Source organism: Borostomias antarcticus, assembly GCF_949987555.1.
Source record: "Borostomias antarcticus genome assembly, chromosome: 19".
Taxonomy (NCBI): Eukaryota; Metazoa; Chordata; class Actinopteri; order Stomiiformes; family Stomiidae; genus Borostomias; species Borostomias antarcticus.
In genome coordinates, this window is record NC_140252.1 from 21,159,289 (window position 1) to 21,174,288 (window position 15,000).

The window sequence follows — 15,000 nt, forward strand, 5'->3', positions numbered from 1 at the left end:
TCCCCAAAAGTATACGCAGAACAAATGTCGTTCTCCAGTGGGAACCGGTGCACAAAACATGGACACGCAGAACACAAGCAGAACAACAATTGACAGAATAAACTGTGGATAATATATTTATATATAATAAAAGGCGTAGAGATATGAAACGACACTATAGAGGTAATCAATCCTTACCTTCCTGACATGCCTCGCCGTGGAAGCCCCTCGCGCACTCACACACGCCCGGGGCCACGCAGCGACCGCCGTTAACACACTCTGGCTCACAGAGAGCTGAGGACACACACACACACACACACACACATACATACACACACACATACACAGACACACACGACACACATACACACACACACACAAACACATACAGATGTCAGAATGGGGAAGATAGTGACGATGATGACGACGATGATGATGGTGATGTTGATGATGGTGATGTTGATGATGATGATGTGATGATGATGATGGTGGTGATGATGTGATGATGGTGGTGATGATGATGCTGATGGTGGTGATGATGGTGGTGATGATGGTGATGTGATGATGATGATGATGATGATGTGATGGTGATGTTGATGATGGTGGTGATGATGGTGGTGATGATGGTGGTGATGATGGTGGTGATGATGATGATGATGATGTGATGGTGATGATGATGTTGATGATGATGTGATGATGATGATGTGATGGTGATGGTGATGGTGGTGATGATGTGATGATGATGTTGGTGATGATGATGATGATGTGATGGTGATGATGATGATGATGATGATGATGGTGATGATGATGATGGTGATGATGATGATGTGGTGGTAATGTGATGATGATGATGATGATGGTGATGACGATGATGGTGATGATGGTGATGATGATGATGATGATGTGATGGTGATGATGGTGGTGATGGTGATGATGTGATGATGATGATGTGATGATGATGATGTGATGGTGATGATGTGATGATGTGATGATGATGATGTGATGATGATGATGTGATGATGATGATGTGATGGTGATGATGTGATGGTGATGGTGATGATGATGATGGTGATGAAGAGTGTGAGGTGTAGTTACCTGTCTCACAGTGGTTCCCGGTGTAACCAGCCTTGCAGCGGCAGGTGTCAGGAGCAGCGCATTCCATGTTTCCACCGCACGCGTGCCGGCACACCGCTGAGACACACACACACACACACACACACACACACACACGGACACACACACGGACACACACACACGGACACACACACACACACACACGGACACACGGACACACACACACACACACACGGACACACACACACACACGGACACACACACGGACACACACACACACACGGACACACACACACACAAACACACACACACGGCAGTTAGACTTGCTGTCATCTAGGTCCGGGAGTAACGGTTGACTAACGGTCGACTAACGGTCATCTAACGGTCATCTAACGGTCATCTAACGGTCGACTAACGGTCATCTAACGGTCATCTAACGGTCATCTAACGGTCGATCCCCGGAGCCTACCTCTGCACGCTCGGCCGTCCCCGGTGTAGCCGACCGGACACCTCCCGCAGCGGAAGCGGGCGTGGCCCCCGGTGGGCTCGCACAGGACCCCCGGGAAGCAGGGCCGCTGGGCGCAGGAGAGAGGTCGCTCCGCCGGTGCGCCGGTCAGGGGGGAGGTGACGCGCTGGGTGACCCACGTCCTGGGGGGCGCGGCGGTGAGGGGCGTCGGGGGCTCGTCCGGGTGGGGGGGTCCGTCGGCGGAGAACTCGTCCTCAGAGAGAAGGAGGGAGTAGGAGAGCGAGGCGAGGGCCGCCGTCAGGGGGGCGGGCGGCGCTTTCGGGAGGAGGGTCAGGGCGGGCGTGGCGGTGTGGAGCCCCTGCTTGGCTCTCGTGGCCCCCGTGCGCCCGGTGGCCCAGCGTCCAGGAGGAGTCACTTTGGTCAGGCCGCTGGCGTCTCTCGGCGTCACCCTCAGGGACGTCACGCCGGCGTCGGCGAGGGCACTGAGGGATGATGATGCGTGGCCAGACGGCAGGGTGACCGCCCGTCTCCTCTCTGTGGCGGGCGCCCGGGCGTTGGGGGGAGCGGCGTGGCGCGGGGAGGCCTGCCGGGAGGAGGGCAGCGCGGGGAGGTGCAGGTGGGTCACTCTGCCGCGGCCGGGCTGGGGGCCCCTCGGGGGCCGGGGGGGTTTGGGGACAGCTGAGAACAGAGCAGAGAGAGACCAGGCGCAGAGAGAGACCACGCGCTGTTTACACAGCTACCGCAAATCACTAACATGTCTGACACCACAAAAACACCCACAGAGAGACCAACGCGCTGTGATCCCTGGGAGATGGGCTGCAGACAGAGTGTGACTGGAGCGAGGCCACCGCGCTTAGCCCCGAGTCCCCAGGCCACCGCGCTTAGCCCCGAGTCCCCAGGCCACCGCGCTTAGCCCCGAGTCCCCAGGCCACCGCGCTTAGCCCCGAGTCCCCAGGCCACCGCGCTTAGTCCTGAGTCCCCAGGCCACCGCGCTTAGCCCCGAGTCCCCACAAGGCTTGGGGACAGACGTCCACCTGTCACACACTAACGCTCCCCTCAGAGCGACGATACTGCCTTATCAAAAATAAATACTAAATCACGAACGGGGAAGTCAACTGCGGAATAAAACCGTCTGCAGTCACAAGAAAAACATGCAATTAAGAGATGATTTGTGGAAACGTTGAAGCTTGGCACCTATTCAGAGAGAGCGGCGGCAGAGCCAGGCAGACGCAAGAAGAGATCAAAACAGAGTAAAGCAGCTCCTGCAGCAGCGCTGTCAGCACAGCCAGACGCCTCACAACTGAAGCAGAAGGTGTTTATAAAAACATCTCCCTGAGTGTTGATAGACTGGCTGATTGTCAAGTATTTCGCTTTTACTCTGAATAAAACATTTTCTATTTCTTTTTACATCATAAAAGATGAATGCATGAAAAAAGCATATTCCACTAACATCAATTTATCATACTCTGTGTTCCTCGGAGGACTTGGAAGGTCAGGACTGTATAAACCAGGATGTTGATTACACTAGACTATGGAGAACAGAGGAGACCTCGCCAGATCCCCAACGTTAAAAATGCAAAGTGTCTGGAGTTTATTTTAGATTTTCAAGGGACAGTTATCAACTGTCTGGGACCAAAATTCCCCTGAACGCAATTGGAAAGACCTGCAACCAATCAGAGCAAGGAAACGTGGGTTAGTTGTTGTATCATCGTATCAAATGGGTGCAGTCGTATCAAACCCGCCCCAATTTAGAGTCAGTGGAGCGGCTGGAACACCATCGAACATGAAGTTGCCTTTTAAACGTCCGGCCAGGGAGGACAGATGAGAGCTAGCCTTCAGGCTACAGGGACTCTGGCTCATATGCGGCTCGACGGTTGATTTGTGTTCATTGTCCCTGATAAAGAAAGCAGTCAATGGAACGGAAATGAATGGGAGTGTGACCCGTCTGATCTGAGAGAAACACAATGAGAATCATGTGATCAGGATGGCGGCGCCAGACTGGATGAGACCAGGAAATAGTTCAGAACAAGGTGTTCAACACTGACCTGGGATCTGACACTGACCTGGGACCTGGGACCCTGACCTGGGACACTGACCTGGGACACTGACCTGGGACACTGACCTGGGACCTGACACTGACCTGGGACACTGACCTGGGACACTGACCTGGGACCTGGGACACTGACCTGGGACCTGGGACACTGACCTGGGACCTGGGACACTGACCTGGGACACTGACCTGGGACCTGGGACACTGACCTGGGACGCTGACCTGGGACACTGACCTGGGACTCACTGACCTTATCTGGGACTCAATTCCACAGCGTATTCATTGTTTGGAACGAAGGGTGTAAGTGAGATTTGAGGGTCCGTCTAGAAACACAGAGCTCCCTCTAAAGATCTCAAACACAATCTATCGGGAAGCACACGCATGTACACAGACGGGGAAACACGGGAAGCACACGCATGTACACAGACGGGGAAACACACGCATGTACACAGACGGGGAAACACACGCATGTACACAGACGGGGAAACACGGGAAACATGGGAAGCACACGCATGTACACAGACGGGGAAACACGGGAAACATGGGAAGCACACGCATGTACACAGACGGGGAAACACGGGAAACACGGGAAGCACACGCATGTACACAGACAGGGAAACACAGGAAACACGGGAAGCACACGCACGTGTGCAGGCGTGGACCCAGCGACGGGCTGAGCCTTACCTGCTGGGGGGGCCTTGGTGCAGGTGCGCCCGTTCCCGTAGAGGCCTGGCGGGCAGCGGCCGCAGACGTAGCCCACGTGGGGGGGCCGCCGGTCGACACACAGGACCCCCGGGAAGCAGGGCCGGCCGGCACACGACGCCGTCGCGTTCATCCTCGGGGCCGGTCCAGGACCTGGGGACAACACGGTCACGCTGAGACGACACGCGGTACCCAGCTGGACGGATTACATTCATCACCACCCTCCTCTTCATTTTTCATTCAGGCAGCTCACAATACAACGCTTACACAGCATGCTAACACACCAGGCTACGCTAACACACCAGGCTACGCTAACACACCAGGCTACGCTAACACAACACGATACGCTAACACACCAGGCTACGCTAACACAACACAATACGCTAACACAACATGCTAACAGACCACACTACCAACACACCACGCTAACACACCTTTGACCCATGTTAAAGGATTGTCCAGGGCGGGACACAAACCGGCAACCTTGCGCTCGCAAGTGGGATGTGCTAATGACTACGCCAAGAGAGATATCCCGCTCGGCAGGGTCGTTAGCATGTCCTTTATACTAGGGGAGTGAGTCTCACTACGCCATGACTACTCTACTTTAGCCTCCTCGTTGGCCACATAAAAATAAATATTCCCTTAGTTTAATGTTGCGCAACTGTTGTTCAATTAAAAAGCTGTGTCTGCTAATTGCTAGGAGATTTTAATTGAAATGCAGTCTCAGACCAGATATAATCAGGACACTTTATAACCAAATTACAGTAGGCTGGGGTTGGGGGCCGGTGGATGCCGGGGGGGTTTGGGGGCCGGGGGGGTTGGGGGCCGGGGTTGGAGGCCGGGGGCTGGAGGCCGGGGGCCGGGGGGGTTGGGGGCCGGTGGATGCCGGGGGGGGTTGGGGGCCGGTGGAGGCCGGGGGGGGTTGGGGGCCGGTGGAGGCTGGGTGGGTGGGGGCCGAGGGCCCGGGGGCCGGGTGGGTGGGAGGACATTTCACCTCAGCATGTTTTTTGTTTTAATGGGAGCTCATTAAATAGTTTTGGGATGAAAGCGTTGGGATGAATGACTGATCTGGTATCAAGGTCAGTCCGAGCAGGGAGGGAGAGAGGTTGGGGGGGGTGCAACCCCGTCTCCTCACCTCCATTCCCAGCCTCCCACCCAGGCCAGCTGCTTCACCCCCTGCCCCCCCAACACACACACACACACACACACACACACACACACACACACACCCTGGCTCTGAGCCGAGAGCGGGAGAAAACAGTCCCCAAGCCGCCCTGCGACCTTTACAAACTAAATCTGCTGAGCTGGCGCTGTAGTCACGCCTGAATTCACTCAGCATCACCTTGTTTGTGTCCCTTATCGCTGGTTGTTAACATCATCAGACCCGTGTCACGGACGTGCGCATATCTAATCGTTGTGAATTGGTGAATCCCGCCACGACTCATTTCCCGGCCGAGAGCACGGCGCGTCGACGCCGCCGCCACCTGGCAGGTGAACAGGTAAGACGCTCTGACAAGTCACGTCTCTTATTTCCTGAACCAACGTGTGACTTGGCTCACTGCTGGACAGGGGGAGGAGAACAGAGCAGCTGTGTTGTATTAGAAAGTGATTTATCTGGTCCGTGATTGACCAGCTCTGGGCCGGCCGCCCGCCAACGTGCTCCTTTTCCCACAAGGTCAGCGTGAAGTCAACGCAGAGCTTCTCCGCTCCGAGCGGGGGGTGGACGTGTTGCCGACAGTGCGCTGCGATATGCATTTCAAACGCGCCCCGCAACCCCCTTAAGTGTGATAGCGGCCGGTCATTAGCGAGCCAGCCAAGCGACTGCGCTGCTATGGCTGTCAATACCGATGAGGAGCTGGCAACAAGGCCTCTGTGATTACACAAGGGCTTCCTGGACCTGACAAACATACTTTCATCACAACATGTGGACCTGGAACGGGAGGGGTGAGCGGAAAAATACCACGGAATGCAGGACGAACACGGCCCTGAAGACAAGCAGGAACACAACACTACACGTATGGAATGTAGTATGTAGTATGTAGTGTAATGTAGTATGTAGTGTAATGTAGTATGTAGTGTAATGTAGTTTGTAGTGTAATGTAGTATGTAGTGTAGTGTAGTATATAATGTAATGTAGTATGTAGTGTAATGGTCAGCGTACTGGTTCTGCGTCCGTGTCCTGGCGGGAGAACCAGGGGCGGGGTCCTGAGGGCTGTGGTGGCGCTGCCCTGCGGGGGGCGGGGCCTGGTCACCAGGGGCGGCAGGCCGGGGGCGACGCGTGGGGCCTCGGTGACGGGCACGCCGGGGGTGACCGTCTGGGGATCTGCTGAGGGAGAGAGAGGGAGAGGGAGGGAGAGAGAGATGGAGGGAGAGAGAGAGATGGAGAGAGAGAGAGAGAGAGATGGAGAGAGAGAGAGAGAGAGGGAGGGAGAGAGGGAGAGAGAGAGAAGGAGGGAGAGAGATGGAGAAAGAGAGGGAGGGAGAGAGAGATGGAGGGAGAGGGAGAGAGAGAGATGGAGAGAGAGAGAGAGAGAGAGAGAGAGGGAGGGAGAGAGAGATGGAGAGAGAGATGGAGGGAGAGAGATGGAGAAAGAGAGGGAGGGAGAGAGATGGAGGGAGAGAGAATGAGATGGAGGGAGAGGGAGAGAGATGAAGGGAGAGAGAGAGATGGAGGGAGAGAGAGAGAGACGCGTTGGTGCCATAATAGGGACAACAGCACTGTTGGGTGTGCGCGCTGCTGGCGATATGGATACAGACACCAGGGACACGGACTACCACCCTCTCCAGAGCAGACTCTCCGTCTAGCGCACTAACACACATCCAACTGTAGAATTGAGGTGACCGCATTCACCAAATGATGAAATGGTCATGGATTTGTTGGTATTATATGTAGCCTATACAGCGAAATCTCACCATGCTTTTGCAGAACGGTCAAAGAATTAAAACAAAACACAACACTCATTAATTTACACCAAAATCACAAAATCTCAATATTTTATCTACATCTTCAAGATCAACACAAATAACAAGCAATTCGGAGCGAAATGATTTAAACGATGACATATCAGATATTCTGACGCACACGTTTACAATGGAAATTATGGTAATGATTAGGACACGTTATTGGGAATTATGCAAATATAATTGTATTTCAATCATATATCATCCAACTGTAGAACTGAGGTGACCACCAATTTTGTCTACATTTGTCTACATTTCCTCACTCAAATGGCCTACTTGCGACTGCTATTCCGTGTTCCTATATTCTGTTCTTAGCTGAGAACAAATCCCAGATGAGAAACCGTTGGTGAATGACAGAATTTTCTTAGAAACGGCGTAAGTACAGTTTAAGAAGAAATGCTTCTTAAGAACTTCTTTACTCCGTTGGTCCCATTGGGCCCATTAGGCCTCCCTGTGTTGTAAGAGGGATTATTATTCAACATCTTGGCCAAGCAGTGAATGGAGAGCATCCTTGCTCCGTATGTACGGCCTATTTCATGCTCCTCTCTCGTACGCTACTGCGCTGGGAGCGCTGTTTCACACACCACCGCTCAAACCAGCCACTTCTCCAGGCTCAGCTCCAGAAATTCTACTTGAAGAGAAGGTTAATAATACATTTAAATGTGTGTGTGTGTGTGCGCATGTGTGTGTGTGTGGGTTAGTGCGCATAGTTAGTGTGTTTGTGTATTCACTGAGGTATCCATTTCAGTATTTTCAACGTTATGGGTGACAACACAGAAAAACATTTGAACTCAAACAAACCCGAAAGTTGAACTCCTCCTACACATGGGGGGGAAGTTAAGACTACGCTAAGCAGGAAGTCACTCGGGTAGAAAGTCGTCACCGTGACAAAGAAACATGAGGGAGATGGTGGCAGCTGAGGTGTGAGAACAGAGACGCTGGCGTGAGGCACGACACGGCGGTCTGGGGGCGCGTGGTGACAAGTTACGAGAGAGAGAGAGAGAGAGAGAGAGAGACAGAGAGAGAGAGGGGGGGGGGGGAGAGAGAGTGAGAGAGAGAGAGAAAGAGAGAGAGAGAGAGAGGGGGGGAGAGAGAGAGAGAGAGAGAGAGAGAAAGAGAGAGATGGAGGGGGAGAGAGGGAGAGAGAGAGAGAGAGAGAGAGAGAGGGGGGGGGGGGGCAGTCTGGTGGTCCTGGGGATGTTGTGATTCAACACACCCCCGCGGTGGTTTCTATCACATCTTCAGGTGATAAAACATTGAAGATGTTCTCAGCGAGGACCAGTTTAATGTTTGATATCCGTGTCTAGCTCAGTCTGCTTGTGAGCTTCCTCTGAGCAGCAACATCTGGTCTGGGAAAGCCATCTGACAGAGGACCAGGACAGCAGCGAGCGGCCAGGACCGCCCTCAGCTCATTGGTTCAGGTGTTTGTCCAGGTCAGTGGACACGTGTCGGTACTGGACATTGGGATGGAGGTTATCTACATATAATAGCCGGAGGGGCGGCTGTAGCTCAGTTGGTAGAGCGGGTCGTTCAGTGATTGAAGGGTCAGCGGTTCGAATCCCAGCTCCGACTGTCCACATGTCGAAGTGTCCTTGAGCAAGACACCTAACCCCAAATTGCTCCCAATGAGCAGGTTAGCACCTTGCATGGCAGCTGCCGCCATTGGTGTGTGAATGTGTGTGTGAATGGGTGAATGAGAGGCCATTGTAAAGTGCTTTGAGTGCCGCTATGGTGGAAAAGCGCTATATAAGTGCCGTCCATTTACCATTTACCATTTTGTGGTAAGTGCGGCTGATATACGATGATTATTCATATATGGTCTTGTGCCAAGAATAGCCATGGCGCTTGTGACAGAAAAACCTCTCATCAGCGGTGGACTGAGGCGGAGCTTTGAGACTCGAGTTCATCACCGCCCCACCCCCCTCCTCCTCCTCCTATCTCTTCTCTCTCTCTCTTTCTCTCTCCTCCTCCTATCTCCTCTCTCCTCCCGGGGACCCAGACCTCAGCACTAATAGCACACGTCAGTCAGCTGCCAGCAGACACACACACACACCTGAGCTGCAGTTCTCAGCTTCCCTCCACCTCTCTCTCACTCTCACACGCACACACACACTCTCACACAGACACACACACACTCTCTCGCTGTCTCTCATACACACACCAACACACACACACACACAAACACACACACACACAACTGAGCTCTCAGCCTCTCTCCATCTCTCTCTTTCTCCCACACAAACACACTCACTCTCATAACCCCCCGGGGGGAAATGCTTAACCAATTAACCAAGCTCCACAAGGCTCTGCTAGAGAACAGGGCAGACGAGGGGAGAGGAGCCATCAGCTGACATCTGCTTCTCCTTCTCCATGAGTCCCTGTTGTTTAGCTCCTGGGACAGGGTCAGGGGTTAAGGACAGGGTCAGGGGTTAAGGACAGGGTCGGGGGTTAAGGACAGGGTCAGGGGTTAAGGACAGGGTCAGGGGTTAAGGACAGGGTCAGGGGTTAAGGACATGGTTAGTTTTAGGGTATTCTGAGTACACAGAAGCTCTCGCTACGGCAAGAACGTCTGGGAGCAAGCTGTGATATTCGTGGACACCAATGAGATTTTCAATCGGATGCTGATTGGCCCGCACAGATAGTGGGCTGTGCAAGAGGCTGATGTGGCCTCTGATTGGTCACTGGCCGCAGATTGCTAGTATTGCTAGGTCGGGCCTAGTCATTCTCCAGACGGGTTGGGCCTAGTCAGACGGGTTGGGCCTAGTCAGACGGGTTGGGCCTAGTCAGACGGGTGGGGCCTAGTCAGACGGGTTGGGCCTAGTCAGACGGGTTGGGCCTAGTCAGACGGGTTGGGCCTAGCCGACGGGTTGGGCCTAGTCAGACGGGTTGGGTCGGGCCTAGTCAGACGGGTTGGGCCTAGTCAGACGGGTTGGGTCGGGCCTAGTCAGACGGGTGGGGCCTAGTCAGACGGGTTGGGCCTAGTCAGACGGGTTGGGCCTAGTCATTCTCCCCTCATCCCAGTTGGCCAGAGCCTGGGACCGGGGGAGCCAACCAGAGAGCACAGCGCTGGAACCACTGCAATAGTTCAAAGAGCGAGTGGCCGTCGCTCAGGTTGTGTGTATAACAGCTCCCAGATCTGCTGTATTTACTCCATCTGTCCATCTCTCTCTCTCTGTCACACATGGAGCTGGATTCCCTCCATACACACATGCTGCTTTAGCAAAACCTTAGCAAAAGTTACGGATGTTGACTGTTTGATATAGTTTACATTGCATTATGTTGACAACTCATTTGGGTTTGCCTGTGGGGCCAGAGGCGATCTGATTGGCCGATGCTCACCTGCACAAATGGTGCCATCTCCCAGCATGCCCTGGGGGCAGCCAGCACACCAGTAAGAGCCGAAGCTGTTGGAACATCGGACCCCAGGGAAACACGGATGCTTCTCACATTCGTTCACATCCTCCGCACAGGTAGCACCTGCAACACACACACACACACACACACACACACAAAAACACGCACACAGGCACACACGCATGCACACACACGTGCACACAAACACACACACACACACATACAAAAACAGGTGAAGAAAGGCTAATTTAGAGGACAGTATATCCCAAAGAGCACAATGAAAGTAACTGTATTAACTATTATGTAAATGTAATACAAAAAATATGCACCACCAGAACCCTTTTTAACTTGACCTTTTCACAACAAGAACTTCCAGCACACTCAGCTCTGAAACCATTATTCCTGCAGCTTCTTGTTAAATGTCCTGATTCTTCCATTTGTAAATGTGTGTTTAAATCTTTTCCATTGTTCTGGCAGAGGCAGAGGAAGACGGCGCTCTAAGCTGCGTTATCCCTCTTCTCTCTCTGCCTGCTTTGGATTTATGATGAAAAGATGCATAAAAGTGCTCGGATCCTTTGATTATTACAAACTGAAAGCTGAGCCACTTCAGTAAAGACACACACACACACACACACACACACATATATATAAACACTCACTCACACACACACACACACACACACACACATATATATAAACACTCACTCACTCTCACACACACACACACACACACACACACACACACACACACACACACACACACATATATATATAAACACTCACTCACACACACACACACACATATATATATAAACACTCACTCACTCACACACACACACACACACACATAAACACTCACTCACTCACTCACACACACACACACACACACACACACACACACACACACACACACACACACACACACACACACACACACATATATATAAACACTCACTCACACACACACACACACACACACATATATATATAAACACTCACTCACTCACACACACACACACACATATAAACACTCACACACACACACACACACACACACACACACACACACACACACACACACACACACACACACACACACACTCTCAGTCAGGACATGGTACCTGTGAGTCCCTCAGGGCACTGGCATCGGAAGCCGTGGGCTGTGGAGACGCAGGCCCCGCCCCCACACGGGCTGGACAGACAGGCGTCGGCGTTCTCCTCACACAGGTCGCCACGGAAACCCTCGGGACACACGCACAGGAAGCCGCCGCCGCCCGCCGGGACGTTGAGGTTGGTCACGCAGGTCCCGCCGTTAGAGCAGCCACAGGGCCTCACGCTGATCTAGATCAATCAATCAATCAAAGCTTTATTTGTATAGCGCATTTCATACCCAGAGGCAACACAATGCGCTTTACAGAGAACAAGGGAGGTGGGCATACGACCCCCCTCTACATATTCCAGAGGGAAGCAAAAACCAGTAATCACCCGGGGGCCAGATAAGTGAGCTGTAAAAACTCTTCCCTGACCCCTCTCAACAAGGCGATGGAGCAAGCTCCTGGAGTATGTTTGTCTACCGGCTAAGAACAAGGAAGAGAAGGATTGACCCCCGTTAAACACCTGAGACTGAAGGATTGACCCCCGTTAAACACCTGAGACTGAAGGATTGACCCCCGTTAAACACCTGAGACTGAAGGATTGACCCCTGGTGAACACCTGAGACTGAAGGACGGACCCCCGTTAAACACCTGAGACTGAAGGATTGACCCCTGGTGAACACCTGAGACTGAAGGATTGACCCCCGGTGAACACCTGAGACTGAAGGATTGACCCCCGTTAAACACCTGAGACTGAAGGATTGACCCCTGGTGAACACCTGAGACTGAAGGATTGACCCCTGGTGAACACCTGAGACTGAAGGATTGACCCCTGGTGAACACCCAGAGATAAAGGGACTCCCCTCTGCGTTTAACCCCCTGAGACAGCAGCGTTGCAGTCAATCATCCGTCTGCAAATCATCCCCAGCCTCCTGATGCTGTGAGAGTCTGTGACATCACTCTGAGCGGAGGATGGATACGGGATACAGACCTCTCTCCTACGCTGCTAACCCGGTCCCGGGTCCCTGACAAACACAAGAGGCTACATGCACAACTCCATACTTCCTGAAATCAGACATGCTTCACTATTTCCTGTCTTACACTATTGGATGAGGTGATTAATCAGGTGTGCCTGACTGCAGCACAATGATCAGGCAAACCTGAATAATCATTTCATCCAATAGTGTAAGACAGGAAATAGAGAAGCATGTCTAATTTCAGGAAGTAGTGGAGTTGTGCACATAGCCAATTCCCCGACTGCGTTACGTTACGTAGAACTAGGGCTGTACAATAACATTCACACAGAAATACACTGCATTACCTTTGTCCCAGATACCAGATCCATTTTCTGAGGTACAATGAAATTAAATGAATTTAAAATAGCACAAGGAAAATATACAGAACAAGACAGGCGATAGGTATGTCCATGTCATCTGCAACCAGCCTATGCCATTATTACCCTGGTCAAATTCATAGTGTGAATCCGCAGAACAACCACATACATTGCTAATAAATGGAGTTTTGAGTCTTAAACCTTGATATATAAAATGAAGGATATAATTCAGTCATAGATACATTATTCATGTTTTAAATGGATTTAAACGTCCCTCTGCCCTCAGGATCCCTCCAGGGAGCGGGGGAGGGAGTTGTACTTTCAGCAGGTAGAGTGTTGCAATGTATGGCAGAGTATTACTGAAGCACTATGGAACGAGAAGCCGTGGGATGGCACGGATAGAGGGAGTGGTTAGGCCGTTACACCCCGCTAGCCGTGGCGATATCCGTGACATCCCACGGCTTCTCGTTCCATGGCTCTGTGTGCTACTAACTCTGTTCTGCCTTCCCTGTCCCACTGTCACCAGCAGACCACCCTGAGTCCGATAGATACCCCTGTGTCTGCTGTGGATGTCGTAGCATTTAGTTCACACACACACACACACACACAGACATACACCAGCCCACTTCCGGCTTTAGGCCTGGGCCATGGCAAACACACACCAGTATTTGTCATATCTCTCCTATGATGTTTTTAGCCTCTCTTACTCTGAAAATGTAATTTAATGTAATTTATTGCTTTATAAATGTTCTTAGCCGGTAGACAAACATACTCCAGGAGCATACACACATACACACACCTGCCTGCCTCTCTGCCTGCCTGCCTGCCTGTCTGTCTGCCTGCCTCTCTGCCTGCCTGCCTGTCTGTCTGTCTGCCTGCCTGCCTGCCTGCCTGCCTGCCTGCCTGCCTGCCTGCCTGCCTGTCTGCCTGCCTGTCTGCCTGCCTGTCTGTCTGCCTGTCTGTCTGTCTGTCTGTCTGTCTGTCTGTCTGTCTCCACTCTTTACAGCCCAGAACATGACTTCAGAAGGCGAGCCAGGGGGGTCTGCTTAAGTAATTGTTAGCAAAACTGGGAGCAGATGCTCTCTCTCCCATGTGTGGAGGAAGATATTTATCTGTGTGTTAAAGCGAGAGGGACAGGAGTAACTCTGGCCATATGCTGGGGATAAACGCACCATATGCATCGTGTTTCAGAGGAGTTGAGCATGAACACGTTACCTTCCCAGAGAGACCTGCTGGGTGCTCATCTGCATGCTCCAGCGCTGCCAGGCTATTATCCACCTACTCAACTATTTGTAATAACCAGAGTCGTTAATAATCATAATTGTTTTCTGCTGCTTAACCTGTTGATCTGTAACCACCTGTGTACAGTAAGTCTTCCTAGAAAATGTCCTGATGGCGGTTTGTTCAGTCAGCCGTGTGCCGCCCTCCTGCATGCCAGGGTGGAGCGCGTCCTCACAGACCCAGTCTGCAGGGAGGGGACCAGCAGGGAGCACACAGGGCAGCTGGGGGGGGACACGACTGGGATGAACTGAGGAATCAACACAGTCTGGACTCTGGGCTGCCTGGTCTGGCTGTTTGGTCTGGCAGTCTGGACTCTGGCAGGCTGGACTCTGGCAGGCTGGACCCTGGCAGGCTGGACCCTGGCAGGCTGGACCCTGGCAGGCTGGACTCTTAAACAGTCTTAACCACCACCCAGGCGGAGCGGCCAGACACCTTCCATAAACAGTTTAAAGGTCTCTCTCTCTCTCTCTCTCTCTCTCTCTGTCTGTCTCTCTCTCTCTCTCTCTCTCTGTCTCTCTCTCTGTCTGTCTGTCTCTCTCTCTCTCTCTCTCTCTCTCTCTCTCTCTGTCTCTCTCTCTCTCTCTCTGTCTGTCTCTCTCTCTCTCTCTCTCTGTCTCTCTCTCTGTCTGTCTGTCTCTCTCTCTCTCTCTCTCTCTCTCTCTCTCTGTCTCTCTCTGTCTCTCTCTGTCTGTGTCCCCTGACCCTC

General features: G+C 52.4%; 1 protein-coding gene across 1 annotated transcript in view; it reads right to left on the reverse strand.

Annotated features, from left to right (window-relative positions):
- Nucleotides 1-15,000, reverse strand: part of LOC311322081 (von Willebrand factor D and EGF domain-containing protein) — a gene marked incomplete at both ends in the record, with an annotated part of 72,987 nt that overhangs the window by 6,626 nt on the left and 51,361 nt on the right. The window contains 7 exon segments of the mRNA XM_084454091.1: nt 178-273; nt 1,075-1,170; nt 1,523-2,197; nt 4,254-4,424; nt 6,433-6,594; nt 10,572-10,709; nt 11,708-11,927. Coding sequence (XP_084310217.1) covers nt 178-273; nt 1,075-1,170; nt 1,523-2,197; nt 4,254-4,424; nt 6,433-6,594; nt 10,572-10,709; nt 11,708-11,927 — 1,558 coding nt within the window.